Below are 27,405 nucleotides of genomic sequence, written 5' to 3'. Positions count from 1 at the left end.
ATATATTCATCTAAGGAAATCAGGAAGAAAAAGAAGGCAGAACAAATCAAGAGTTTGAGAAGAGATTTAGTTCGTGGATGAGAAGGTTTTTCATTATGATCTTCAGAGTGACGGGGAATGCAAGTTCTCCATCTGATTCCAGTTCATATTCAGACGGTAAGAATTTGTTTTATATAAATTATTTCTTATTGCAACGAAGCCAACTCAATTGTTCTAACCAATCTGTGAATTAACCACCGTGCTCTTCAGGTGTACAGATTCACTTTTTTCAAGCTGTCGGTACTCGGTAGGGACACTGATGACTGACTGACTGGGATTCTGCTTCTCCAATTCTCTCAGTCACTTTTGGAGTAATTGTACCCGGCTAGTTGGACCAGGCCAATGTTTTCAAGACCGGACGGACCCCCATTAGACCTGATGGTTCGTATGATTCGATTGCGACTTAGCAGTGCAAATGGTTCGATATGCTTCGCTCAACTTATTGAATGTCCGTAGTCGAGGGGACATGTTCAATCTTCCTATGAAATTGTATTTCAGGTAATTAATTACGTAGCTACTGTTAAAAAATATATATATCTCAAAATTTATTGCACAAACTTTCTGAAAACATTTGATGTTCGATGAGCTAGTATCATCTCTATATATCTTCCTTCCATCATTCCACAACAATAATCTGAAACAATCATTGGTTCTGAAAAACCCTAGAACTAGAACTAGAACTAGAACTAGAACTAAAACTAGAACCGAAAGAAAGAATGATTGGTTCTGAACAAGATGCCTACTCATGCACCATAAATTCTAGTGGCGCCGGCCCTTTTGTTATTGCACCATCAAGTGTATTTAAACCCACTAATGTCAAATTCAATGCACATATATAGAGAGAGCGATGGTTCATAAAATTTCAATTTTATTTTATTTTATTTTATTTTTATTGATTTTACAACTGCTAATAATTGTCACAGGCTTTGAGTAAGTTAATTACGATACTGATCCCACAGACCGGACCCCGTACGCTCAAAATTATTACCCGCACATGCAACGCATGTGCGCTAGTTCCTACAGCTCAGCGACTAGCTAGCTGCATGCGACATTTTTATTAATCCTATTCAATTAAGTCGAGTCATGTGTTATAATTAATAATCAGATCCACATCAATGTTCTGTTCCAAAAATGACCTAATTCTTTTCATTAGTCATAACTCACTATTATTTATTTCAAAATATATAAATGATTAAGTAGTAGTTGCATCATATTTAATTACAAGTGTGAAGTCCTCTGGCCGATCGAGAGCTATCATCACGCAACACTTTCTTGATAGGAACGGAAGTGACCAAGTGTGTATATATATCTATATCTTCCATATTTCGGCTGCTTTTACTTTTGGACTGAGAAAGCTAATGATGTATTAATCATCAACTAAAAGTCAACTCTTATTTGCTTCGAAAATTAGAAAACTAATTTTCGGTCGTTATTATGTCTAATCCAAAAGGTTGTTCAACACACGGCAGCCGCCTTTTTTTCCTGCGTTTAGACCAAGGAAAGGGTTGACAATTAACTCATTGACTAATTCCGAAATTGAATTGTAGACTGAAGGAGATATTTGTTGTTTAGATATCCAAATTTATTGTCAACTATATATCGTTAAATTCTTAAAGAAGATGGCATTCATAAGTATGCAGGTTGATTCATAAAAAAGTAAATTGCAATCGGTCCTCCATATTTCATAATGTTTTATGTAAAAAATAAAATAAAATAAAATATAATCTTTTTAACTGGGCCAGGCTTGGGGAAGAGCCCAAATAAAATAAAATATAATCTCTCATGCCATCGTCACGTGCGCCTCGAAGGATCGCAAGGAGGGGGCGGCACGTGACTTTGGGACCCGCTCCGCTCGCGAGCCGCCAAATACCGCCGCCTCGACCTAAACGCGAGCCGAAGGGTCAGACCGGACCGCGAGGTGTCGTTTACTTGCGGTCACTTACCCTCTTTGACCAGATGCCGTGCGCGTTGACCGACCACTTGCTGAGTCAGATAACTCCTTTTGTTTTTTGGGGTTAAATTACTTAAATTTAGGGAGCTCTTATTTTCAACATCTTTATTTTAAAGTGAGATTTATTATTATTTTGAGGTTTAAATGAAGGATATATATTTTTTAAAGATTCGGTAGGTATTTTCATTAATTTAGAAAAATGCTCCTTTTTTCGAAAAAATAACGTTTTTTTATTAAAAACAATTTGGAAGGCAATTAAATTAATAAGTTTTTTTTTTTGGTGGGGAAGGAAAGTTATAAATATTTTAAATATTGGACCTTCCTCGCCTTTCTGTGTTGTTTCTTTTTTCCCTCTTTTTCCCGTTGAAGTCAACTCTTCCCGATCCACAGACCCAGCTCCGCCTCCTCGCTCCTCCGGCGGATGACGCCACCGGCGACACCGCCACCGCGCCGGAGAGACGAAATCCCTAAATCCTCTTCCCTCTAACCCTAAAAATCCCTCCTTTTTTATTCCGAGCTTTAATGTCTCGTTTCTCGGCCTGTTCGCTATTATGATCGCCATTATTAGAGAGGGCGAAGCGAGTGTGTGTGGGAGAGAAGGGGCAGTTGGCATCTTCTTTTGAGCATTTAATTGCAACCTCTTTACTCGCCCCGAAGGAGTAGCTGTAAGGGTCGCTTCTGCGGCGCGGCCCAACTTTGCTGGTTTACTTCACTTGTTCTTACTTCTTACACCTTCTTTCTCTCTCTCTTTTTTTTTTCGATCCCTCCCTTTTTTCGGTGTTTTTTCTCTGATTTGTCGCTGTAATAGAGGAGAAGCAGGGCAAGGAGGAGGGATTGAAGGGAGGGGATAAAGAATGTTGCTTGCAAAGCAGAGGTGGCAAGGACGGCGGTGATTGGCGGCCACTATGCCCTATTTAGGATTGCCGCCCGATGGAGCAACCGTAGCCATGCGCGTCATCCTGATCGTCGCGTTGTTGTGTGCCACCGCGCTGGCAGCTGCGGCGCAGAACCTGAGTTCCGCCGATCTCGCGGGGCTTTATGGCCTCCGAGCCTCGCTCGGCCTCCGCGCGCGGGACTGGCCTCGTCGGGCGAACCCCTGCGTTTTATGGGCCGGCGTCACCTGCAGCGCCGCCGGCCGGGTCGATGGAATCAACCTCTCCAGGCTCCGCCGCACGCGGCTCGGGCGGCGTAATCCGCTGTTCGCCGTTGACGGGCTGAGGAACCTCACCCAGCTCCGATCCTTCAACGCCACCGGGTTCGCCCTTCCCGGCCCCATTCCCGATTGGTTCGGCCGCGACCTTGCGCCGACCTTCTCTGTACTCGTCCTCCGCCACGCTTCAGTTCTGGGTCAAATCCCTGATAGTCTAGGCAACACTTCTCAGATCACCATGCTCGACCTCGCCGGCAACAACATCACCGGAAGCATCCCTTACAGTCTAGGTCAGCTTGCCAACCTCACTCTCCTCGACCTCTCCTCCAACTCACTCTCCGGTGTGGTGCCGCTTTCTCTCGGCATGCTCAGGAACTTGAGCGTCCTCATCTTGGCTGACAATAGCCTCGTCGGACCCATTCCTCCGCAGCTCGGCGATCTCTCCTCGCTCACGGTTCTTGACCTGAACTCCAACTCCCTCACCGGATCGCTCCCTGATGACCTGAGGAACCTGAGGAGCCTCCAAAATTTGACCTTGAGCCACAACTTGCTCTCAGGTCCTCTCTCGTCCAATCTCTTCTCCGGTCTCACCCGGCTTCAGTCCGTCCAGCTAAGCCACAACAACTTCTCAGGGGCATTGCCCGACTCCGCCTGGTCTCTTGCTGAGCTATCAGCATTCGACGTCTCTCACAACAACCTCACTGGGGCACTCCCAGACATTATACCAGCTGTTGTGAACAACGATGTCAGTGGCGTCCTCTTTGATCTGTCAAACAATCTTTACTATGGTAGCATCTCTTCTAGCTTTGTGAGCATTTTTAACCAATTTCGAATTGTGGATGTATCGGTAAATTTCCTAGAAGGTGCCTTGCCATTTGAAAACTTGCGCAGCAATGTCTCAGTCGGATTGAATTGCTTTCAAAATGCTACAAATCAAAGGAGTGCAGAGGTCTGTATGCAGTTCTATTCAGAGAGAGGGTTACCTTACAATGGGGGTGCGACCCCCCCAAGCCCTGCACCTTCAAGTACTCACAGGAGGAGGAATCGGAATTTAATTTATATACTCATCGGGGCAATAGGTGGTACTTTGGTTCTTGTAGCATTGGTTCTTTTACTGATATTTTGTTGCAAGAAATCTGGTCGACGGAAAGCTGAACAGCAGCAAAGTAGGGAAGTCGTAGCGTCCTCTTCTGATGGTGGAACCCTGGGTCCTGCTGTCCATGTCAACTTATCAGCTGTAGGAGAGCCCTTCACTTATGAGCAGTTGGTCCAAGCTACTTTGGACTTCAGTGAGGAAAACCTCATCAAGCATGGACACTCAGGTGATATATTTCGTGGTGTTCTGGAAAGAGGGATTCCTATCGTCGTGAAGAGGATGGATTTACAAAAGCTCAAGAGAGATGCTCTAGCTGGAGAGTTGGATTTGTTCTCCAAGGGCTTGCATGAACATTTGGTGCCATTTCTAGGCCACTGTTTGGAGAAGGAGAATGAGAAGTTCCTTATATATAAATTGGTGCCAAACGGTGACCTCTCATCAGCTTTGCAGAGGAAACCTGAGCTGGAAGAAGGGCTGCAGTCATTGGATTGGATAAAGAGATTGAAGATTGCAACAGGCATTGCCGAGGCTCTAAATTATCTTCATCATGAATGTTCGCCTTCACTCGTTCATAGGTAATGCAATTATATAATTGCAGTAAAGCCTGGTCACTCGTTTTACCTGTTCTCTCTCATTTGATCTCTGTTTGACAAACAAGTTTCAAGAAACATATGGTTAGCTTGTTAATTTTTCATCCGTTCTATTTGTCAAGGTTATTAGTTTCAACACTCTGCTACTTGATCTGATTGGTAGGCAAGGCACACCAAGTCTTATGTCTATGATTTAAATAGAATTAGTTATTTGGATAGAATATGTGATGTTTAAGATTTTTTAGGCTGTCTTTAAATTCATATAATTTTCCTTTATGTAAAATATGATTTATGGGATATATTTTAGTGTATATATCATGTCTAGTGCTTCTGAATTTTGGTTTTTGGATTTATGCATCTTATGTTCTCTTTATTTCCATTCCCTTAGAAGTGTGTTAGTGTCATTGATTTCAAAGAACCAAGTTCATGCTAGTGCAAATAACCTTGTCAACTAGGAGTGGGATTTTACACTGGATTTCCTAAAGTAAATTTAGTTTTGTTCAATCCATGCTATTGGACCAGCATAACCAGTTTGAAGCTCTGGCTTCTCTTGGTCTTTGCATTCCAACTGTCATATGTTTAGTATTAGCTCTCAATCTGTCAATGAACACTGCATTCACTTCTGATTTCTAATCTATATGTGATCAACAGTAGGTACTGTTTCAATTTGGGATTAGCTACATTTCTAAATGGCATGTACTCACATTAAATTACCTCTATGATAAATAATCTACTGCTTTGAAATGTTCTAAGGTTCAGATAGATGATTCTTGCTTAACCATGACCATCTCTTGATTTTTTGTAACTTTTCATGATGGTCTTCAAGATTGCCAACATCTTTTTCAATCTTTCTATCTGGATAAGTGGCGCTCTCAGTACTTTCTATGCCTTTATAAGCATCTCCTCCAACTAAAGTGCTAAGCAGGCATTTTTTACATTATTCTTCTGCATCTGAATCTTTCTCTTACCAAATAGCAATCATATATCTGAACCAAGTACAGTTATGTAAAATAATTAAATATCTTCTAGTTATCATTTTTATCCTTTTTTTTTTCTTCTGAAGATATATGTGCTACGACCTAACAATATTTTATACTGCTGAGATGTCTCAAAATGGCTACTACAATTCTAGATCCTGCTTTTGGTGAAATGAGCTATCTTTCATCTGCAATTCTTCAGCCTCGTTTAGTTTTTTCTTTTTTGGTCCCATGTTCATTTTCAAAGAATAGAATTTGAAAATTGAAATGAAAATGAAAATAAATATTTTTCATTAACTTTTTGACACATGAAACACAAGTTTCATGGGGGAGCTCTCAAGGTCATCCTCAACCATGTAGCATTCCTGTTCCTTTTCATTCAACTCTACTCAATGCATCCTTATATTTATCTACACAACATATGGCTTATTTCGACATCAAAACAATTGCTTCTTTTTTCTTTCGAGCATCTTATCATTCTAACTTGAATTAAAAACTTCTGAATACTATAGATTATAGATAGGACTCCGAACCAAATCACACTAGATTATTCTACTCTGCAATTGATTTCTTGTTGCTTTTGTTAAATTATAATGAATAAGATTTGTGTTGCAAGAACAGTTTAATTTTTCGTTTTGTGTGGCAATTTTGTAGATAATTTCTGATGAGGATAGAAATTGATCGATCTCCTTCCACTTGTTAATTCATGATTAGTATATGAATTCATTCAAGTTTTGAAATATGATTCTTATCATGGTTTGCCTTGTTGTAGAAGCCTCATCGTGAAATAGAGGAAACCTAAATCTTGTGATCATGGAAGCTTGCTGCTTTTGATCACAGAGTCTTTATGCTTCCGTTGTGTCCAGGGTATCAAATTTGTTTCATCTACCTCTTGGCAGATGAAATGATAAGCTTCGCCCGCACTTATTGGCATGGAATAATTTTTAAAATCATATTCCATTGTCTTGTATAGGATGTCTAATTTGGCTTCCCACCTTCAACAAACACCTTGATATAGAAGCTAAAATTAATTCTTTCCTGAGTACATATCTGAACCATTAACTCTCACAATTCTTACTGTCTATGCTTTTCTTGTTGCTGATCTGATTTCCTAAATGAATACTCCATGTAATGTTTTGGATTTGTGATGTCAAACTAAAATACTTACCATGTTTTGTGGTGACATAAAATATTAATCCTCGTCAACAGAAGTACCATATAATCTGTTTCATTAAACTGCAATTTATTGTGTTCTCAGAGACATCCAAGCAAGCAGTATCCTTCTCGATGACAAATTTGAAGTCAGGCTTGGAAGTTTAAGTGAGATTTGTGCTCAGGAAGGCGAAGCACACCAAAACGTGTTCACTAGGCTTTTGAGACTATCACAGTAAGTTGCTTTCATTTGCCAATAAATATAGAATTAAATCCTAGTTCCACCTGATTCTATATTTACCGGTTTATGTATCGATCCACAAAGATTGATTTAGCTTCTTGGTTATCTATGCAATTGTTTGCCTTGGATATTCATCTCATCTTTGTAATACACTTAAATGATATGTCACAAGAATATATTCAGTGACAGATTAAAGTTTATGATATCGATCTCAATTAGTTTAGAGTAAGTTTCATTCTGACAAAATCTTCTCTTCTTTGGTGAACAGGACATCAGAACATGGAATCTCTGGTAGGGAACCTTCTGAAACTGCTTTTCTTTCCTTGTTTGATCGTGTCATTTAGTTCTTATGTGTTCTCTCATGTTCTTGAATTTGCAGGGCCTCCTGCAATATGTGCATACGATGTATACTGTTTGGGGAAGGTCTTGCTTGAGCTGGTCACTGGCAAGCTCGGAATCAGTGGCTCGAACGATGCGGCAGCGAACGACTGGCTCGACCACACACTTCAGTACATCAATGTGTACGAGAAGGAACTGGTGACAAAAATAGTTGATCCGTTCCTCGTCGTGGATGAGGATCACTTGGAGGAGGTCTGGGCCATGGCAATTGTGGCAAAGTCTTGCCTGAATCCAAGGCCGAATAAGCGTCCACCCGTGCGATACATTCTCAAAGCATTGGAAAACCCTCTCAAGGTAGTGAGGGAAGACAACAATTCCGGCTCAGCCAGGCTGAGGGCTACTTCATCGAGGGGGTCGTGGAATGCTGCATTCATGGGGAGTTGGCGGCGCAGTTCATCGGAGATTGTATCAGTGCCGGGGCAATTAAGAGAGGATCAAACTCTAAAGCGTTCAGGCACTAGCAGGTCTCAAGGAAGTGGCGGGGAGCAGTCATTCTCACGCAAGAGGCCTTCAAAGGAGATATTCCCAGAGCCTTCAGGTATACGTGACATGGAGGATTGACAAGAAAAGATCTTCTTTTTATTGTTTTTGTTTTCTGATTCGGGTAAATCAAATATGGCGGGCTCCTGATTCGAGTTCTCGGCTATCGGCATCATCGATTGGCTGCCGCGAAAAATCAGCAAACCTCGGTTCAGATTGATATGTGTTGCTTGTGTTGGATTCTTCATCTTTGCTCTCACTTGTGCATTATTCACACATTTGGGTTGGCAGAGAGCTGGTTCTCGAGGCACAAGGCTCGAGGATTTGTAGGTATATGGAGCTGACAGGGGATTAGAGTGATAGAGATGCTGATTCTTTTTCTTTCTTTCTTTTTCTTTTCCTGTTTTGCTGTTTGTTCTTGCTCTCGGTTCTTTGATGGTATAAAACGAGATGAAATTCTTTTCTCATGTAATTTTTCTGTATATTGGATTAATTCTCCTTTTTATCATGTTGGAGGTGGATTCTGGAAACTTTTGACTTAGAATTTGGCTCTCAGATTAGGGAGGCACACTCGTGTGCTCCAGAAAAAAAAAATTTGATTTTAGCATTCGTCAAAAAAAAAAAATGATGAATGCAAATAGATAAAGTAAAGAAAGCAAAAAAAGGTTGAATATATTATATTTGTATCATGTTTGATATGGCGAATAACGGAATAAGGCAGGTTGTGATCGAAGTTAAAAAGTTGGCTGATGTGATCATCAAAATCATGAAAGGATCAATACTCAAGCTAGTATATGGTGGTATAGTTTGGTTGAATAGTTTAATCAATTGGATCTCTTGTCCGATCGGATTTCGAGTCCTAGCGCGATGAAATCCTAAGCCATCCTAATTTAATTCAGAACCGAGTAAGCACAGTCGTATGACTTAGCCAAATAGTCCAGTCGATCAGACAAAAAGTTCGATCAGATCTAGAATCCTCCCGGCTCAATGGAATCTCGAGTCAAGTCCACTTGGCTTAGCCAGACTCCTTGTCCAAGTAGTTACTAAGTCCTCAGAGAGACCAAGTTCTCAAGAAAGTCGAGTCCTCGGAGAGACCGAGTTCTCGAGATGGTCAGTATTCCTTTTCCGACCCGAACACATTCAAGAGTGATGCCTGATCAAACATTAAAGGGGACTCAGTCGTCTTACCCTCAAAGCGTATTAATAGTCTAATATTCTTTTTTGATGTTTTATATAACTGTTATTAGAGAATTAAGAGAATATTCCCTGTGTAATTCGTATGACGAAAGCTTCCATCCTACAAAGCACAGAAATGGTCGGCCTATTTTAGGGACGACTGTCAAAATGTCAGAATAATTGGTCCTATTTTAAAAATGCATTGATTTTAGTGCAGGAAAAAACATCAATATATATAGGGGTTCCACCCAAAGGCACATGTATGCTTCGTTATCGGAGTTCATTATTCGTTACCACCGTTCTTCATCCTTTTCTTTAGCTCTCTGTCTAACTTGAGCGTTAGAGTATTTATGATGGGATCCCTCCTGGTCCGGTTACTAACGCTTTCCTCTTCTAGTTTTTCTCTTTGACACGTAGGATCAAGAGTGGCACCAGGTTCCTCCTGCTCAAAGTCGTCTTCTCACAGTCAACCTCGACGCCACCTAGTCGGATGCCCATCTTCTCTGATTTCATATAGGATCAAATTTGCGTTGTCTTTGAGAATCTCGCCTAAATCTGAAATGTGAAGATGGAAGGAGTGAGAAGATTCACAACAGTTACTTTGTCACAAGAGGACCTGGATTTGCTCGTGGCCTCCAAGGCACAGAAGATAACGCAACAACAACAAATGACTGGACACCCTCTGTCGAACGACCCAGCATTCTCGATGAAAAAACCTCACACCGAGCGAAGAACAAGGGTAGAAGGAACCCCAATCCCTCCTCCAACAGGTGTCAATCAGGTACCTGTACAGTCGATCAGTTTTCCACCTGTGCCACCATCTCCGATAGCATACCATAGGACGTTATTATGCACGCCCTTCTATGATATGGGTCAAGCGGAGAGGCCCCAAGGATCATCTTCTAGAGATGCACCTGCTCGGGATGTTCGGAAAGGGAAAGCATCAATGACCTGTAGCTTCCCCTAGTGAATAAGTACAATGTTATCCTAGGAAATATTGGATAAGAAATTACTGAACCATTTACAACCCTTAGTGATCGGAGAGTACGGTGGAGCAACTAACCTGGAAGGCCCTTTGCTCAAATTCAAAAATGCAGCTATCCTCCATCAGTAAACGGATGGTGTCAAGGGCTGAGTGTTTCTGATTACACTCTTCAGCTCTACGCAGAGATGGTTCATCTAACTGCCGACCGACTCCATTTGCTATTTCAAGGATTTTCACAAAGTATTTCTCCACCACTTCGCCAGCAGTCGTCAGTACCACAAGACCACTCTAAGCTTATTTTCCCTCAAGCAAAGGGCCAAGGAGGCGCTAAGGGCGTAAATTAAACGATTCAACCATAAACAATTTAATCAAATGGCCATGGACGCCCTTTCGACCACTCAAAGATTCTGGTGAGTGCTTTCTTCCAAGAGCTCATAGATTAGGATTTCTTTCTGTCCCTAAGCAAAAAGCCCTCTAGAGATTTCGACCAATTGCTCAGAAGGGTGACCAAGTGCCTCATTGTGGAGGAAACTCAGTTCGCTTGGAAGGAGGTAGCAACACCCACTCTTATCCCTGCCTCAGAACGTCAGGCTCCTCTCTCTCCTCTTCCACACAAAGGACCTCGATAGAGCCTCCAATTGCATCATCATGAGCATAAGCCAAACGCTGTATAACATGTGGAGGTTGATTTGGTCCCGTTCGTTGAGCCCCATCAATGGGTCTAACCTTTTTGTACTTACCACTAGACGGGAACCCATAGCACTCAAGAGTGTTATAGATATAATCAGGGGAGGCGTCGAGCGGCCAACTAGGACTTTCGTTGGTAATCACCGTCTCTGAACAGTAGGCCTTATCAACGCCCCAAACGGGCCACCTAGAAGAGACATCTGAGACTCTGATCGATCCCAGCAAGTGCCCCAACAGCGAGAGAACAGGGCTTCGGCAAACGCCTGAGTCGAGGGTGAGCATACCCTGACTCGACAAGAAGAAAATCGCGGCAATGCCACTCGAGGAGACATTGGCATGATAACAAGCGGGCCGACCGATGAAGATTATAATCAAGCCAGGAAGTCACATGTTTGCCGACTAAAAAATCCACATAGTCGGGTGTAGCTAAGAGCATGACACGGGTCAAAAATCAGCTTCAGTCCTAAGAACTTAGAGGGGTTGGAAGTACCATACGATGATGCCTTGATCATCAAAGTTATTATAGCTAACTATAATATATACTATACTTTTGTTGATACTTGAAGTTCTGTTAATATCATCTTTAAAAAGATATTCGATTAGTTGCAGATTAAGAGGAGTGAGTTTCATCCAATGACGATGTCCTTATATGGATTCACTGGCAATGGAATGCAATCGATCGGACATATCCAATTGACTATCTCTCTAAGGGAGGAGCCCCTTATGAGGACCCATTGATTGACATTCATTAGTGGGCGCGCCCTCGGCCTACAATATATTTTAGGCCAATCGACATTAAATGAGTTCCGAGCAGTCATCTCCACATATTACCAGAAGATCAAGTTCTCGGTCGATAACTCGGTGGTAGAAGTGAGGGGGGACCAGCTAGTAGCACGCAAGTGCTATATAGTTATGATCAAGACCAAAGTGTGCATCGCTCAGAAGATCCAACGAGTGGAGGTCAACGTCATTCATAAAGCTCCCCCAATGCTAATTTATGAAGAGAATGAGAAGATGTAGATTCATTCAAGCATATCAGAGGCCACCACTCATATAGTGATCAACCTACCTCCGAAGTTCTAGATTGATCTAGTCGTATGTCTAACCTGCAACAATGTCTGGACACCTCAAGAGATCACTGGCATCTCACCAAGTGTTATGGAACACATATTCCATGTCCTCTTGGAGGCTCGGTCTGTCAAGCAAAGGAAGAGAGATTTTGGAGCCGAGCAGAACAAGATCATCCGAGCGAAAGTCGATAATCTACTCAAGGCAAGGCACATTCGACAAGTATAGTTCCCGAGCTGGTTGGCCAATGTAGTCCTAGTATCTAAACTTGGGAACAAATGATGCATTTGTGTGAACTTCGGATATTTGAACAAAACTTGTCCGAAAGATTATTATCCCTTGTCCCACATCAACTAGATGGTGGACTCAACTTCTAGTTGTTAACTAATATGCATGTTGAACGCGTTTCAGGGCTACCATCAAGTCTCGCTAGCCAAGAAGGACCAAGAGAAGGTTAATTTCATAACTGCCAAAGGAACCTATTGTTATAATGTTATATCATTTAAACTAAAAAATACAAAAGCTACTTATCAACAACTTATGAACAAATTATTCTGGAAGAAGATTGGACAAAATATCCTGATCAAGTCCCTCAGAGCAGACGATCTATTTGCAAACATTGATGAAACTTACCAAACATTGAGGGAGTATGGACTCAAGCTCAATCCCAATGTTATCATTCACGTATGCCTCAAAGTACTTCCCTCGATTTATCCTTGCTGCCTTGTCCACGGTCTCTTAGATGCTCTATCCTTCACCGGACCAGAAGCTATCAAAATAAGTCATATGTATACCCTGCAAACATACACAAGTCAAATACATATATCAAATATAAGGGTAAATCTAACTTGAATCCTTTGCCCAAATATCAAAACTCATGATCACACCGGACCCTCAAAATTACTTCCGACGGAGGCTTTTATCTTGCAAAGCACAAAAAGATGGGCTTATTTTGGGGAAAGTTGTCCGAATAGACAATTTTATTTTAAAAATACATTAATATTCATGTAGGGAGTCTCCAACTCATAGGTGTAAATATGCTTCGCTATCAGAGTTCACTATTCACAACCATCATTCTTTATCCTTTTCTTCAACTCTCCTTAATCCGGTTACTGACGCTTCTCTCTTCTAATTTTTCTCTTTGACGTGCAGGATCGAGCTAGAGTGGCACCAAATTCCTCTTGCTCGAAGTCTTCACGCAATCAACCTCGACACTACCTAATCGGCTTTTGTGTTTTCTGATTTCAGCCCAGATCAATATTATTTTCTTATTAAATAAAATAATAATGTTACGAGGAAAGAGTGATATCACAAGAGTTTATAAACATATTTTTGCTAAAACCCCAGAGAGCCTTTGAAGAAGAAGATTAATGATACTTCCCCACGGAAATAATCCATTACCTTTACAAAATAACCAACAAAAAAGAAAACAAACCAACCAATTAATGCATCGACAGAAAAAAGCCAAGTTAAGAAGAAGGCAGGGTCTCGACGCAAGAGCTGCGAAGCGAAGCTGATGACAAGCCACGACACGGCGAGGTAGCAGAGCGCTCCTCCACCATGAAGCCCTCCGTTGCTGCTGGAACTGCTTAAGAGTGTCTTCAACTACCGGACGACGGGGAACGGAAGCGGCAGAGGTATGGGAATGGGCCGAATGGCTTAGTCGAGCTCTGATGATCTTCTCCGGTTCAGTCGAGCCAAGCTACAAGAGTTTTCCGGCAAGGGGTCCGGGAGAAAGTTGACAGCAACCGCTACCACGGCGAGGTAGCACGGCCGCTCAAGCACCGGACCCGGGTTGCCTCCCCACGCGGCTACCCGCCACCAGCGTCTTCGGGGACGTAGGCGACGGAGCAGCTTATATCTGGTGGAATACAGAAGCGGTCCGGTTCGGTAATGGGCGAGGAGGTCACGCTTGGGTTCGTATACTAATGTTCTACCTCGGTTCGGTCAAACCAACCCGCGGCAAGCAGACCGTTCATCGTACCATGAAAAGGGTGCAGAACAGAAGCCGGTCTGATTCGGTCTCACCAATCGCGGTTGAGCAAAAACCTACATGACGAACAAAATTTAGAGTTAGTCAATCCATTTACATATAGGTTTTTTGAGACGAGTCATGTATACATCTTATTAAGCCTAAGGAACCGCATTGGGCCCTGCCGGAGCCCAAAAATCTCAACTCCAATTCTATCGATTAGCTAAGACATTAAGATGAGTGGATGCACGTTAAGCATGTGGGCAAGTCATGGCAATTAATTAACACAATAGAATAGACGACCGAACCGAACCGAACGCCATCTGCGAAAGGAACATGATACCTCCTCATTCCTAGCCGCGGGAACACATGAACATGGGAAGGCTTTAAACATACTCTTAAAATTACACGGAAAGGGGCAACGGCTAGTAGCATTTGAACTTACCTACTCAAAGTGTGAAGGAACACGATATCACCCCCTCTGAGCAGCAGGTGGACCATGAAGTAAGTAGCAAGGACCTAACTAAAGGGGCAAACAAACCTACCCAAATAAAAAGGGAAAAGTAACGGGTACTAGTACTTGGAACTTCCCAGCACAAACCAAATTCATTGGGCCTTTCTAAGCCGCAGGAACACATGAACTAGGAAAGGACCTAAAAACACAACGGCTATTAGTATTTAAACTTCCTGGTGGTTTGGAGGGAAGGAGGTTGAGAGATGTACATGCCTGCCGTTTGAAAGCAGATAAATAACTGACTCTTGAAATGAGGAGGGAACAGGAAACCCAACTGAATGTCTTTCTTGCATTTGCTAGTCTTTCTAAGTAGGTAAGTTCAGAATACACGACATAGGAGGAGGGGAAGAACCCACCACTAGTAACCATGAACCACAGCGGAATTCCAGAGACCGTCAAGGATGATGCTTGAACTTATGTAGTTGTTCCTCCTCGGATTCCTCATCACTGTCATTGTCCTTTCGCCTCCTCTTATTGGACCGAGAAGAGGAAGCATGGGGAGGAGATGCTCTGCCATTTCTGTGGAGATGTTCTACGCCGTCATCATTGTTATCGACCTCGTCATCTTCATCTTCCTCCAAAGCATCACTCCCTGCTGCCTCCTCAAATGGAGGTTGAGCGATCTGTTGCACCAGATACTCCCCGCCATTGTCATCATCCTGATAATATGATATTATAGAAAAACAAGGGGAAAAAAAACAAGATCAGAAAAAAAAGGAAAGACAGACAAAATCTCGAAGACAATGTGAATTATAATGTAAACGAGTGAAAGGAATGATGGCCAAAGAAATATGAGAAATCAAGCATAATCCACTTCCAGCTGAGTAATCACAATCACATGGAATAAAGACATGCAGCAAATTTCCAAATAAAACAAAAACTTTAGAATGAAAAAAGAAATACCACTAAGAAATGAAGGGATAAAAAGAATGTATCAATCATTGCAACGAGAAGAACAACATTTTCAAACCGACTACCATAATTAACAGGAGCAAGTTAAAATCCTTTTTTACTGATCAAATGTGAAGATATTTAGAAAAATATACCATTGTCAAACTAGTTAAGAGAATTTAATTATGGTAATGCAAAATAAGGTTCGATTAACTCCACTCATTTACAATAACATTTATAAAAAAATGCATTAAATGTGAAACAAATGTTTAGGGATCATTTTTTTTTAAAAAAAAAAAAGGAAAGAAAGAACTAACTCGTGAGCTTACAAAGACCAACAAATATTCTAACAGATTTTTGAGGATTAATAACATTAAACAAACATGCTAAGGATGCACTAGAAATTATTCCATAGATAAAAACAGATGAAATTCTCAATATTGAATTGGTAACAAAAGACATCATTGATACTGGTACAATCTCAATTCCAACAAAAGGAAATAAAACTAAAGTTCAACAGATGCATGACAATCCATGGTCGTAAGAATTAACATGGAAAAAGGTATCAACTCAGTGTACAAAGCATGCAATTGCTGAGATTTTTTGCTACTTCAATAGGCATAAATGCCTTGATACACATACAGGATAAACAGATGCATAATCAACACAAAAATAAATATGCATAGTAAGAATACTATCACATATCAAGAACAAAGTGGTATTAAAAAATCCATTTACCCTACTCTGAATTTTCATCTATTATGTAGTTGTTGTATATGTTACGATATAAGAGCTATTCACTAATGCATTTCAGGCTGAATCAGATTTTAAGTAGGTTCAACATGAAAATTTTGAACTGGCTCAAGCCCACCAGCTAACTATCTAGTCAGCATTTATTAGTGTTGATCAAAACATCATGAAAAAAAGTTGCATAATAAAGAATTACTAGAATAATTCAAAAAAAAAACTCATACAAATTTTCCTATTGACATTAGCACCACTTAGTTTGATGTACTGACTAAATTAATTATCCTGTCACAACACACGGACATATATAGTAATATTAACAAATCAGAATAATTTATAAAAGTGAATGATATATTGTTGCACGGAAAATAGACCATATAATAATAAGTTCCAGTAACCAAGTATACCTCAAATTCATCCTCGCCATCACCTTCTTCGGAAAATCTATCATCATCCACTTCCTGCACATCTTCCTGCCCAATCTCTCCATTCTCATCCTCATCACCTTCACCTTGCTCATGGCCATCGATCTCCCCTTCTACATTGATGAATCTCCCTGAGCTTCCAGGTAAGCCATCATCCTCGTCATCTGGAACATCCTGATCTTCTTCTATATCCCCATCCTCATCCTCCTCATCCTCTTCATCTAACTCTTCTTCTCCTTCATCAACCCCATCATCATCCTCTTCACTGTCTCCTATATCATGAACCTCAACGACGTCATCATCTTCTTCATCCTCCTCCTCTACATCAATCTCCTCTCCCAAATCCTCCTCCTCATACTCATCAACATCATCATCCTCTTCATCTTGGCCCTCTTCTCTCTCAACTGAAGCTGCTCTGATAGGGGCCACTCTAAATGCATTGGATGCATGATATCCCCTCTCCAAACCATTAGCATCTGCCCCAATACCAGTCTCAGTGTCCTCCTCAGCATCACTGTCCTCTTCTTCATCGACATCAACTATTGTATGTGCTGTACTGCTACCAACGCCATTTATCATCCTCTCAGCTAATTCTTCTCCGTCAACCTCCCCACTCCCAGGATCCTCTTCCTCATCATCTTCATCTTCATCCTCTTCCTCATCTTCCTCGTCAGACTCTGGGCGTTCATTTTCATCAGCGTCCAACTTATCTAGATATTTCAGAGTTCTGATCATTCCAAATACCCTTGATCGATAATCCTTGATCTTCGTCACAGGGCACTCATAGAGATCCAAAGATACAAGCCGGAGTTGAGCCAAAGGAGACAAATCCTCGAGGAACTGGATCCGGTTGTTGGAGAGATCGAGATCTCGAAGGGAATCAAGCCCAGCCTCCACCAGGAACTCAAGTCCTCCGCCAATGCGATTGTCAGAGAGAATCAGCCGCTGCAGGTTCCGGAGACGCGGAAACTTCTCCAGCGACGACGCTCCGATGTTTGCAATCGACAGAACCTCCAGCGATTGATATCTCTCCAGGATCTCCGGCGGAGGAAGCCGACCATGAAGGCACTTCACCGAACCGTCAAGCGTGAGGCTCCGTGGCGGTGAAGCAGAAGAGGAAGATTCCGCCTGAGCTCCTATAGCCGCCTCCACGGCCCTCTCCCAGGCCTCGTCCATCTATCAAAATCAATTAAACAGGAAACCCTAGGCACCAGCACCAATCCACGAATCCAAAAAAGCCGCCACCGAATCAACCAAGTAAAAGCCCTAATGATTGACAGAACCAAACTGATCCCAAAGATGGATCGAGAAGCAAACAACACAACAACTCCCGACCAACGATGATAAATCAAAACAACTACCCAAGTAAATCCAAAATAAACACTTATCGACAGCCAGAATACATCGATTTCTCAGGATAGCTGGATCTGCATCGGATCCACACGAGGATCAGGGGCGACAGGGCGAAGGTAACAGAGATCACGAAACTTTCGCCGACACCATGTAGTGGAAAAGGGTGAGGGAACCCTAAACCTAAGAAGAAATTTCCCGTCCCCAAATTCTCACTCCTCGTTGAATGTGACCAGAAAAGCAATCGTTCCGAGGGACATCCACCAAAGAAGACGAGATGCGATTGCTCTCTTCTCCCCCTCCTGCTTTTTTATCTATAATTTTTATATATTTTTCCAAATTTTCATATTACGATTTTTTATTAAAAAAAGCAGAAATTTCCATTTTGCTCCCTCAAGGTTTTCGAAGTTTTCAACAATACTCCAAAATTTAGCTCTTATATACTGATTTAGTTAGCAAAGAGCGCTAGCTAGTATTGGACCTATTGGCCCCATCCTCTAATTTTTGAAAGTTCTACACAAATTATAATTTTTTGTTGGAACAATTCATTTTCATAACTAATAACTTCAATAAGGATACAGACGATTATCTAATAAGGATGAAGCTTGACAATGCTCTTTGACTGTTTTTTTTTACCATATAAATTAGAAAATAAGGTTTAAAAGTTTTAGTCACTTTGCGCTTCTTGCTATGCTTTGATTTTCTATTGGTTTGATAATTATCGTTTGAAAACTTTTAGGTTCTTTTATTAGAATTTACTTTTTTTGTGTGTTTATACAAAAATTGCTCTTTGAATAATATTGTATTTCTCAATTCAATAATTGCGGTTATGTGTTTTATGAGATGATAAAAAATCTAAATAATCAGCAAAAGAAATTAATAATATTAAATTAATGATATGTTTAAATGAATAATTTTATGAAAAGAAAAATTATCTAAACTTAAGTACTATAACATGTTTAAAAACTATTTCACTAGATAATTAACTTTATGTTATTTATTTGTATATTTAATTATATTAATCATGTTTTAAATTGAATTGATAATATTTAATTATATTATTTATTTGATAATATTAGAATTTAAACACCCTGCACCGGTCCAAAAGTGACAACTGACCAATACAATTGGTTCGTTTTGAAAGTTCGGTCCGGTTCAGTCCAGAATCGCATTTGGGTCAAGCTTCATCGAAGCCAACCCGATTGTGTTCTCATCGTCCCTTCCCTCGGCGGATTCGCCAATCTGTTCCCAATCCTTCCTCCGCAAGCAGAGAGCAGCGTGGCAGCTCCCATGGCTTCCTTGGCCATCTCCGTGTCGCTCGGAACCGCCTCCGCCCTCTCCAACTCCGTGAAACCAACTATTTCGAGGTTTACTTCCTAATCCCTTGACCTGTCGCCCTCCTCCTCTATTTCCGATCCTTCCTTTCTGGATGTCTGATGTACTTAATCGCCTATTACTCGCAGAAACATGGCCAAGCCACACGCCTCGCTTCATCTCACGGGTAAGCGTCTTTTATTGTAGCTATTCATGAGTCGAGTGGCTGTTCACGCTGTGATCTTGTTAAAAATTGTCGATATGTTTTTGTGAATTTAATGTAATTGTTTCTCCTCTAGGATAGAGTTGGAGTTCATGCATCCTCTTGATAATATCTTCACTGTAATTCTGTAAACATTTCGTGGTCAAGCTTAGTCCCATTTATCTAAGATCTGCTACACGAATCTTATCCTTCCACCGAACTCTATGCAAGTATACTATGCTTTTGAATTGTTAGTTATACGTTGGAATAAGAAGCTCATGACCTTGCTTGATTTCACAGGCAAGTGCACAACTGAATATGCAATTATTCATTTGTCATTTCTGTTGTAATTTCCTTTTGAGTGTTTTTGGATTTGGTGTAATAAAAAGAAATTCTGAAAAGCTTTTTAGTATAGTAATCTAGGAGTTGCATATCAAGGTTGTGAGCTTGGTGGTGCTGACTTGGAGATAAGCAGTGTTGTTGTTGATATGACCGAATAAAATTCAAGAACTAAAATGAAGGAATCTATTATGAAAATTATCAAATGTTTGGCCACTTCATGGGTTGAATGAGTCAAAGGGGAGGGTGAATTTTTTTCATATGATAAATTGGAACCACAGATTGTCTTCGGATTGAAATTATTAACCCTACTGTCATATTTTATCCCCTCTCCATGGAACCAATCCTTTTGTTGGGAAAAAAAATCCCTTATGCTAAAATTAATGTAAAATTCCCATCCCTTTTATGGAATTATTACTTATTTTATTACAGAAAAAACCTTATGAACTTATTTGGATGCCTTGATAGATCTGGATGTTTTTTTTTTTGTTCCTTGAAACCCATATGCAGGCAAGCAGAGTAGGGCTAATAGTTTGTCTTTGAAGCTCAATGAACAACAAAATGGTTCTCTTAGGTATGTGCTTTTGTAGCTTCATACATTGTCAATTTTCTGTGCAAAAAGTCACTTGACTATGGTTATTCACAGTTAAACAAATCTTATCCCATATAAATTTAGAGTTTTGGCGCTTTGGTGGTAAACGAGAGTGATGGTTAATAAATGTGCCAAAAGTCGAACAATGTCATTCACTTTGTATGATTACAGCAGCCAAATAAGTGTCATGAATTTGGCATGCTCTTACTTAAATCATTCTAGTGCTGATATTATCCATGTCATTCTAAATATTCAAGTATTAGCAAAAGAGTGCTCAATTGGTACATTGAATTATTCTGCTACTAAGGATCCTCTGTGACAAAAATATAGGCAAGGACTGGGGACTGAATAAGAATGGAAGTCTTGATTTTTGTCATATCTTGGCCACAGATCAAGTACAAAATCAATAACTTGGTGTGAGCTGATTGATCTGGCAACTGAAACTGTGGACTGTATTTGTTTGCTAGTTATATTGTTACTATTGTTGTTATTGTTGTCTTAGAATACATAGGAATTTGCTTATAAATTATTTGTGTGCTTGTGACCTCCCACTAAAAATGGAACATTTTGTATTAGAACAATAATAGTGTGATTAGCTTTTATGGATTTGAGAAAACTTTAGCCTCCTATATATACTTCTTAGAGTAACTATGGGATGTTTATCTTTGATTATGTGCAGTTAGTGTGTAGTGAACATTTTGTAATATTTTTTCATTTTGAAAAGGCTTTCCTAGTGGATTAGTATTTGGAAAATACAGATACATTGAAGATTTTCTATTAAGAAGCTGAATAAAGGGAAATCTAGACCGTAATTTGTCTTGAATGGTGTCTTGCATTATCGTTTTTAATGATATATTGGGGTTTTTTCAGTAACTATTACTGTCCAATACTCCTCTTTCCTGTTTTTCATTAACAAGAAATAATACTGGGATGATAGTTATGGTGTGATATCTGATTCAATAATTAGTTAGGCTGGTTAGCATCATCATTCTTGGTGCTATATCATAATTACCAAGTTCTACACTTGGCATCTGTGAAAAGAATTATTGACAGCTCGTTACCAACACTTATTTGTTCGGAGAAGCAAACATCACATCCTGGATAATGCCCACTTTCTTGAGGCTAATCTTTATGCACTATTTTTTTTTTTTTGTTATCAGATTTTGATTTGTTGTAAACTTTTCTTGTAGATATGATACAGTCATAAGAGCAAAAGGCGAAAACCCTCCTATTATGCCTGCCATCAAGACACCTGCTGGACCTTTGGATCTTTCTACTGTATTATTTCGCAATCGCATAATCTTCATTGGGCAACCAATTAACTCACAAGTGGCCCAACGTGTTATATCACAACTTGTGACACTTGCTACTGTTGATGAGGATGCTGACATCCTGGTATTTGATAATCTAAAATCAGTTGATATATTTCTAACAATCAGAAGATTCTGAACTTCTATCAGTTTTATCTTTCCATTTTTCCTGTTTATCTGTTTTTCTCTTTCTTTCCTAATGACTCAGGGCCACCAATTTTTTTGCTAGATCTACCTAAACTGCCCTGGTGGGAGTGTGTATTCTGTCCTTGCAATTTATGATTGTATGTCCTGGGTAAGTGGATCCCACTGTTAAGTTTTCTATGAAAAGCCATCATTGAACACATTTCTTTCCGAGTTAGCCATTCATTATTTAATTGGTTTAAGTTTGTTTTGCACTTCATTTTTATCTATGTACTGAGTCAGATATATACCAGAACGGGATTTATTGCATTTTCCTGCATGTTCTGAAGGTTGTTTTTCTTTGGTAGATTCTTTTGGTTTTGGGGTATTTCACACCCATGCTTTTTTTCATATTGTTTCATGTTGTTTGCTTGACCAAAACTAGACATCAAAGCAATTTGACAAGTATTTGTTTAGCTCTATACAGTAGGTTTAGGTAATCTGATGTCTAGCAATCTTTTTTCAGGTCTTCAGGTTCTTGTGTTTCAAAAGAATGCTCTTTAGTTTGCTATAAGTATTCCTTAATAAAATAAATTACAACTTTACAAATTCTAAAACATAATTGATTTATGATTTGGTGATACCACTGATGTTGCAAGTAGGCATTTAAGAACTTGCTCCCTTGGTTCTCCTTTATTGAGAAGCCTTCTTTATATACATATCTGTGCTTTGCTTCATTTTGAAATTTGCTTTGTGTAACCTAACAAAAATCCTCAGCATTTATACACTTAATCTCATGACAATTTTCCCAAATGTTCAAATGCCAACAACAATCACTTTGAAGTCATCAAAGAATCACTCAGTTCCGAGTGATTCCAAATTCTGTGGTTCCCAATTGTTTTGATAAATATCCAGTCTTGCTAGACCATAAAGAAACAAAATTCTAGTATTTGTGCTGTTCACTTTTGCACTTTAGTTGTATTCTTGCTTGTCATTTCTTACTCAACCGAAACCAATGTCAGGAAGCTTAAATCTGGTTGATATTCAAGAATTTTATTAATTTTTTTTAAAAAAAAAATTCTAGTCTGCATGACAGTTGCAAAATTGCATCAGTTCATTTCTTAATGCACTGAAAACTACACTCATATTTTTAGCACACTTATTCTTAAGAATAAAATTTTCTTCTAGTTATTTTCTGTTTACCTTGAAAGTACAGTAAAAATAATATTGTGACATGCCAAGGATATTAATTTTCAGTTCGGTCTAAATGAATAACCAGATAAAACCGAAGGTGGGAACAATATGCTTTGGAATATCAGCTAGCCAGGCTTCGCTTCTTCTTGCTGGCGGAGAGAAGGGGATGCGTTATGCTATGCCTAATGCCCGGATAATGATACATCAACTGCAAAGTGGATGTGGGGTATGGTTAGAATTCATTGTTTATTATTGTTTATTACATTAATCATCTTTAAGCTCTGAAAAAAATAAATACCTATCTAGTAATTCCTATAAACTTCGTGTGCAGGGCCATGTGGAGGATGTTCGGCGTCAAGTTGACGAAGCTGTTCAGAACCGTCATGTGAGTGTCTTCTTGAACGACTTCTTTGTCTATAGGTTCTAAATTACTTTCTACTTGCAGAAAATCGATAAAATGTTTGCTGCATTTACTGGCCAACCTCTGGAGGTAATTCAAAAGTACATCGAACGGGATCGTTATTTCTCTGCTGCCGAGGTAATTCTGTTGTATTTTTGATGATTTACAAAGCAACAAGTTAAAACAAACTGATGTAACACACTTTCAACCTTTCCAGGCTATGGATTTTGGTCTCATCGATGGTGTATTGGAGACACTGTATTAGCTGCAAACAAACAATAAGAAATCGATATTGCTGATGACCAAATCACGGACGCTGGTATCATTCACAGACTCGAATAGATCATATTACCAGGAAAAGTTGGAGATGAAAGCCTTGCAATGAAATGACACTACAAAGATTCCTTATGTTTGATTAATTGATTTTGTTCCCATAGATACTTTTTAGTTTGTAAATTATCATTCACTGACTAAGACCATACTTTGGAGGTTGTTCTTTGGTCATTTTCATTGATCATTTCATGTTTGTTTTAATTACATTTCCGCGTGTCATTGGTTGGAGATTGTGCATTTTTCTTTCCTTTCTCTACTTTGTTTTTTTTCCCCTCTGCTGCTCTCATGGTGGAAGACTGCGTCTCTGCCTTCTCAGCCCGCTCCTTGACTTGTCGGTAGCTGCCCCGTGCTCCGTCGGCGAGTCACAAGACAAACTAGTGAGGATTCGACAAGCTCGAGCTCGAGCTCGAGCTCGAGCTCGAGTTCGAGTTCGAGTTCGAGTACATCCAAATCTCAGCATTCAACTAATATTAAAATTTTCGAATAGACAACAAATGCTTTCTAATTAACTTATTTATATAATAAAGTACTATTATTATTATTTTCTGATTTATTTAATAACAATAAAATTATCGTTTTCGGATCCGATCGGTCTTTAACGGGTTGAATTAGTTGGGTCCGCCTGTTCACTCACTGATTCACCACATCTCTCCGAACACCCGCAAATATAACGAGCGGAAGGCCGCGAATTGTACCGCATTCGCTCCACACTCCTCAACTGCGATCGATCGGTACCTTCTTCTCCTCTCTGGCGGTGGATTGAAAGGGGAGAGGCGTCTTCTGCCGAATCGAATCGAATCGAAACGAATCGCTCATTGGGGTTTGCATCCGACGATGATGGTTAAGGAAGGCGGCGCGGATCTCCTTCCTTCGTCGGATCCCAAGACTCCTTCTTCAACCGCCGACGCTGGCGTCTTCGGCAAGGGCCGATACAGGTTCTGGGCGCTTGCGGCCATCCTCCTCCTTGCATTCTGGTCCATGCTCACCGGCACTGTCACCCTCCGATGGTCAGCCGGCGACCTCAACCGCCTCGCCCACGACTTTGACGTCCCCGTCGCGGTTAACCCGGATCTCGACGTTCTGGTCCGTGATTATTCAATCCCCCCTTCGTTTCTCCAATGCTATCTCTGTTTGCATCGCTGACGCTCCTTTCGGTGGCTTAGTAGGAGATGGAAGAGCGGGAGAAGGCGGTGAGGCACATGTGGGACGTGTACGCCCACGCCCAAACTCGCCGGATCCGGTTGCCGAGGTTCTGGCAGGAAGCGTTCGAGGCGGCGTACCAGGACCTTTCCGGCGACGACCCCGACGCCAGGGACGCTGCCGTCGCTGAGATCGCTCGAATGTCGTTGCGGATGCTCGATCCAGAGGCTCCCCCACGAAATCCCAAGGTAGATCCACTGCCCAGGTTTTCAATTTCGGGATATTTGTTAGATTTGGGCAATCAATGAGTTTCCTCTTCCTATACTTGCAATTTCCTTACTCTACTCGCTTACATCTTCCTGGAATTTTTGTAAGTTAAGGACTTTATCTTCTATGAACAAATTTCATATGAAAATATCATCAAAAGCTTCATCAAATCATCACGATGTGTCTAGGACTCATTGTTCTAATGTGACTAGAGAGATGGAATTTGTTCAAGATGGTTTACCTGGTGTTAGTAAATTTGAGGCATCCAGTTCTGTTAATCTTCATTCTTGGAGTTATCTTAGTCAAATGGAAAACAGCTGTGAATTTTTGTCTCCAATGACTTGTGAACATTAAGATACAAACAAAAACTCATTGTTTACTATATGTGGACACACATGAAAACTCATTGTCATTGACCACGTTAAGAAATCTACCACTTCCACGTTAAAAGTAACAAAAGCAGATCAAACATATAATAGCAGATTCAGATTGCAACCAAACACCCCCCTGGATTGTATACCCCATTAATTACTTGAGTTTAGGATCCAAATCATAACTAAATAGTTTCTTCCCTCCTTTAACTGGGGTTAAAACTTCGAAAATTACAAAGGTCAAGATAGGAGATACTTGATATTGTTAGAAATGCCAAAAGAATTTTATATTAGTGAAGAGAGGGAAATGGGGATGTAAAAAAATAAGAGAAGGTTAGTTGTTTCATGCATTTGGCATCGGCCTTGAATTGGGGAGGATCAAACGATGGGTTATTAGCTCAGTGGCAGAGCGTGCCCAATAAGATCTATGTTTGAGCTGTGATGGCTCTCAGTCCCTTCAATAGTTCAATGTGCTCATCAGCACCTACCCCCAAACTTCTTGAATAGATGGGGTGACTCAAGTGAGATCCAATATTCTAGAAAATGCATTTGAATGCATAATTGTGACTATTAGGTTCCCTTTATTTCCCAAGCATTAGATTAACAGTATTTTTTGGTCGATTGCAAAATAATTACTTCTCACAAGTGTTATGAATTTTGCAGTTGAATACTTTATAGTAAAATTTGCTTGTCTTCCAGGCTGCTGAAATAAAGAGGAACCAAAGACTTCGAGATGGCATTTCTTCGTTGGTGTCAGGGTCCTCGTCTTCTGATGCTCGATAGCAGATGTGTATTTGGCTTCTGACAAAGTTACCAATGTCAAGTTACTGCTTCTCCAACAATCACTGATGTAAGCTACCTTTGAAAAGTTGTTCTGATTACCTTCTTCTTTCTCTAAATCCTACATTTGGCAGATTATGTGCTTTAGGCAATACCAACTGTGCTTTAGCTGAATTTGTAACTGCATTTCTTAGCTTGTTGATCGATCGCAACTGTCTGTCTTTGTAGATAATTAGTTGTTACTTTCAACTTCTCGATGCTCCATTCATGACTTGGTTACTTGTCTGGATGAATCCGAGACAAGAGGAAGGAGAAGAAAATGGAAAAGGACAAGTTTTTTCGTCTGGGCATGAATGGCTATTTTTTAAAAAAGAAAACTTTTTCTCGTGCTGTTCTTTGCTCCATTCTCTTGCTTATTCTCCTCCTCCATTCATCCATCCATGTAATGATGTAAACAAGCTATCAGTGTTGTGTCATCAGTTTCTTTTGTCAGTTAGGAAAAAGACCATAATTATAGAAACTGAATCTGAAAAGCTCCCAAGTGATCCTATTACATTATACACAAACCATTTGGTTTATAGTTGTAAGAATCATAATTATTATAACAATCATAATCATAGGGACTGTTCCACCCCCACTTGCAGTGTAATTGAGTTTCCATTGTTCGGGTGGTGGCAGGAATTGAAGTAAGGTGGGGTCGAGGGTTAGAGGCCAAGGTCGAAGTGGTGGATCGTTAGCCTTGGGGTGGTTGGTGTCGTGGAGGATCAGGAGTCACATTTTGGTAGATTACAGCTAGGAATGAGATGCTTAGGATTAGGATAAAAAGCAAAATAAAAAATAAAAAATAAAAAATCCATCTCACATTCCACTAGAGGACATGGATTGTAGACCAAACGAAACATAGCGTAACGACCACTTGAATGGACAAAGAAGAAAATGCATGACATGAAGCAGAAATTCGTGTACTACCCACAAACTACAAAAAATATAAATTTGGTGAGTTTTAAATAAGAACTAGGAAAAGAACATGGCATCTACACTACACCAATCATTGAATTTGAGTTATAAATAACAGATCTAAGTTTTCGTCAATATAGGATTTAAAAAAACAGGTCAAATCACTTATTTGAATGTATAATATAAGGTGATT

At 40.2% G+C, this 27,405-nt stretch overlaps 4 protein-coding genes across 6 annotated transcripts; 3 read left to right on the top strand and 1 right to left on the bottom strand.

Annotated features, from left to right (window-relative positions):
• Nucleotides 1-2,329: 2,329 nt before the first annotated feature.
• On the top strand, nucleotides 2,330-8,583 carry LOC121972195 (probable LRR receptor-like serine/threonine-protein kinase At2g16250). Its single transcript, XM_042523884.1, has 4 exons — nucleotides 2,330-4,811; nucleotides 7,062-7,190; nucleotides 7,465-7,487; nucleotides 7,576-8,583. The coding sequence occupies exons 1-4, from the start codon at nucleotides 2,896-2,898 to the stop codon at nucleotides 8,154-8,156; spliced, it is 2,649 nt and encodes an 882-aa protein (XP_042379818.1). The 5' UTR covers nucleotides 2,330-2,895; the 3' UTR covers nucleotides 8,157-8,583.
• Nucleotides 8,584-13,364: 4,781 nt separating this feature from the next.
• Nucleotides 13,365-18,200, bottom strand: LOC121972192 (acidic leucine-rich nuclear phosphoprotein 32-related protein-like). 2 transcript variants are annotated; one of them, XM_042523882.1, is made up of 3 exons: nucleotides 16,523-18,200; nucleotides 14,834-15,136; nucleotides 13,365-14,040 (listed from the first exon to the last, which is right to left on the bottom strand). In XM_042523882.1, exons 1-2 carry the CDS (start codon nucleotides 17,714-17,716, stop codon nucleotides 14,873-14,875), a joined length of 1,458 nt encoding a protein of 485 aa, XP_042379816.1. In that variant the 5' UTR covers nucleotides 17,717-18,200; the 3' UTR covers nucleotides 13,365-14,040; nucleotides 14,834-14,872. The 2 variants fall into 2 exon arrangements, with proteins under 2 accessions (XP_042379816.1, XP_042379815.1); XM_042523881.1 differs by lacking the exon at nucleotides 13,365-14,040 and having other exon boundaries at nucleotides 14,729-15,136.
• Nucleotides 18,201-19,043: 843 nt separating this feature from the next.
• Nucleotides 19,044-23,901, top strand: LOC121972193 (ATP-dependent Clp protease proteolytic subunit 6, chloroplastic-like). Its single transcript, XM_042523883.1, has 9 exons — nucleotides 19,044-19,257; nucleotides 19,354-19,391; nucleotides 20,256-20,319; nucleotides 21,528-21,732; nucleotides 21,877-21,942; nucleotides 23,050-23,190; nucleotides 23,296-23,349; nucleotides 23,410-23,502; nucleotides 23,582-23,901. Exons 1-9 carry the CDS (start codon nucleotides 19,181-19,183, stop codon nucleotides 23,627-23,629), a joined length of 786 nt encoding a protein of 261 aa, XP_042379817.1. The 5' UTR covers nucleotides 19,044-19,180; the 3' UTR covers nucleotides 23,630-23,901.
• A 481-nt stretch (nucleotides 23,902-24,382) lies between these two features.
• On the top strand, nucleotides 24,383-26,747 carry LOC121973869. Of its 2 annotated transcripts, XR_006109783.1 has the most exons (4): nucleotides 24,383-24,780; nucleotides 24,864-25,085; nucleotides 26,175-26,325; nucleotides 26,484-26,747. XR_006109783.1 is itself a non-coding variant. In XM_042525217.1 (3 exons), the coding sequence occupies exons 1-3, from the start codon at nucleotides 24,532-24,534 to the stop codon at nucleotides 26,256-26,258; spliced, it is 555 nt and encodes a 184-aa protein (XP_042381151.1). In that variant the 5' UTR covers nucleotides 24,383-24,531; the 3' UTR covers nucleotides 26,259-26,429. The 2 variants fall into 2 exon arrangements, 1 of the variants encoding a protein (XP_042381151.1); XM_042525217.1 differs by lacking the exon at nucleotides 26,484-26,747 and having other exon boundaries at nucleotides 26,175-26,429.
• The last annotated feature ends 658 nt before the right edge of the window (nucleotides 26,748-27,405 follow it).

The sequence above is a fragment of the Zingiber officinale genome, chromosome 4A (assembly GCF_018446385.1).
Source record: "Zingiber officinale cultivar Zhangliang chromosome 4A, Zo_v1.1, whole genome shotgun sequence".
NCBI lineage: Eukaryota > Viridiplantae > Streptophyta > Magnoliopsida > Zingiberales > Zingiberaceae > Zingiber > Zingiber officinale.
The sequence above is the reverse complement of the archived record's forward strand: the minus strand, read 5'-3'. Positions and strand labels throughout refer to the sequence as shown.

What these genes read in the sequence shown, in the direction of transcription:
- LOC121972195 (XM_042523884.1), top strand. Translation starts at nt 2,896, where the DNA reads ATGCCCTATTTAGGATTGCCGCCCGATGGAGCAACCGTAGCCATGCGC. An exon ending in TCGCCTTCACTCGTTCATAG is followed by an intron (nt 4,812 to 7,061) that starts GTAATGCAATTA and finishes TTGTGTTCTCAG; the next exon opens with AGACATCCAAGCAAGCAGTA. An exon ending in AGGCTTTTGAGACTATCACA is followed by an intron (nt 7,191 to 7,464) that starts GTAAGTTGCTTT and finishes TTTGGTGAACAG; the next exon opens with GACATCAGAACATGGAATCT.
- LOC121972192 (XM_042523882.1), bottom strand. Translation starts at nt 17,716, where the DNA reads ATGGACGAGGCCTGGGAGAGGGCCGTGGAGGCGGCTATAGGAGCTCAG. An exon ending in ATGGCGAGGATGAATTTGAG is followed by an intron (nt 15,137 to 16,522) that starts GTATACTTGGTT and finishes TCATATTATCAG; the next exon opens with GATGATGACAATGGCGGGGA.
- LOC121972193 (XM_042523883.1), top strand. Translation starts at nt 19,181, where the DNA reads ATGGCTTCCTTGGCCATCTCCGTGTCGCTCGGAACCGCCTCCGCCCTC. An exon ending in ATGAGGATGCTGACATCCTG is followed by an intron (nt 21,733 to 21,876) that starts GTATTTGATAAT and finishes TTTTTTTGCTAG; the next exon opens with ATCTACCTAAACTGCCCTGG. An exon ending in AAGCTGTTCAGAACCGTCAT is followed by an intron (nt 23,350 to 23,409) that starts GTGAGTGTCTTC and finishes TTCTACTTGCAG; the next exon opens with AAAATCGATAAAATGTTTGC.
- LOC121973869 (XM_042525217.1), top strand. Translation starts at nt 24,532, where the DNA reads ATGATGGTTAAGGAAGGCGGCGCGGATCTCCTTCCTTCGTCGGATCCC. An exon ending in ACCCGGATCTCGACGTTCTG is followed by an intron (nt 24,781 to 24,863) that starts GTCCGTGATTAT and finishes GTGGCTTAGTAG; the next exon opens with GAGATGGAAGAGCGGGAGAA. An exon ending in CTCCCCCACGAAATCCCAAG is followed by an intron (nt 25,086 to 26,174) that starts GTAGATCCACTG and finishes CTTGTCTTCCAG; the next exon opens with GCTGCTGAAATAAAGAGGAA.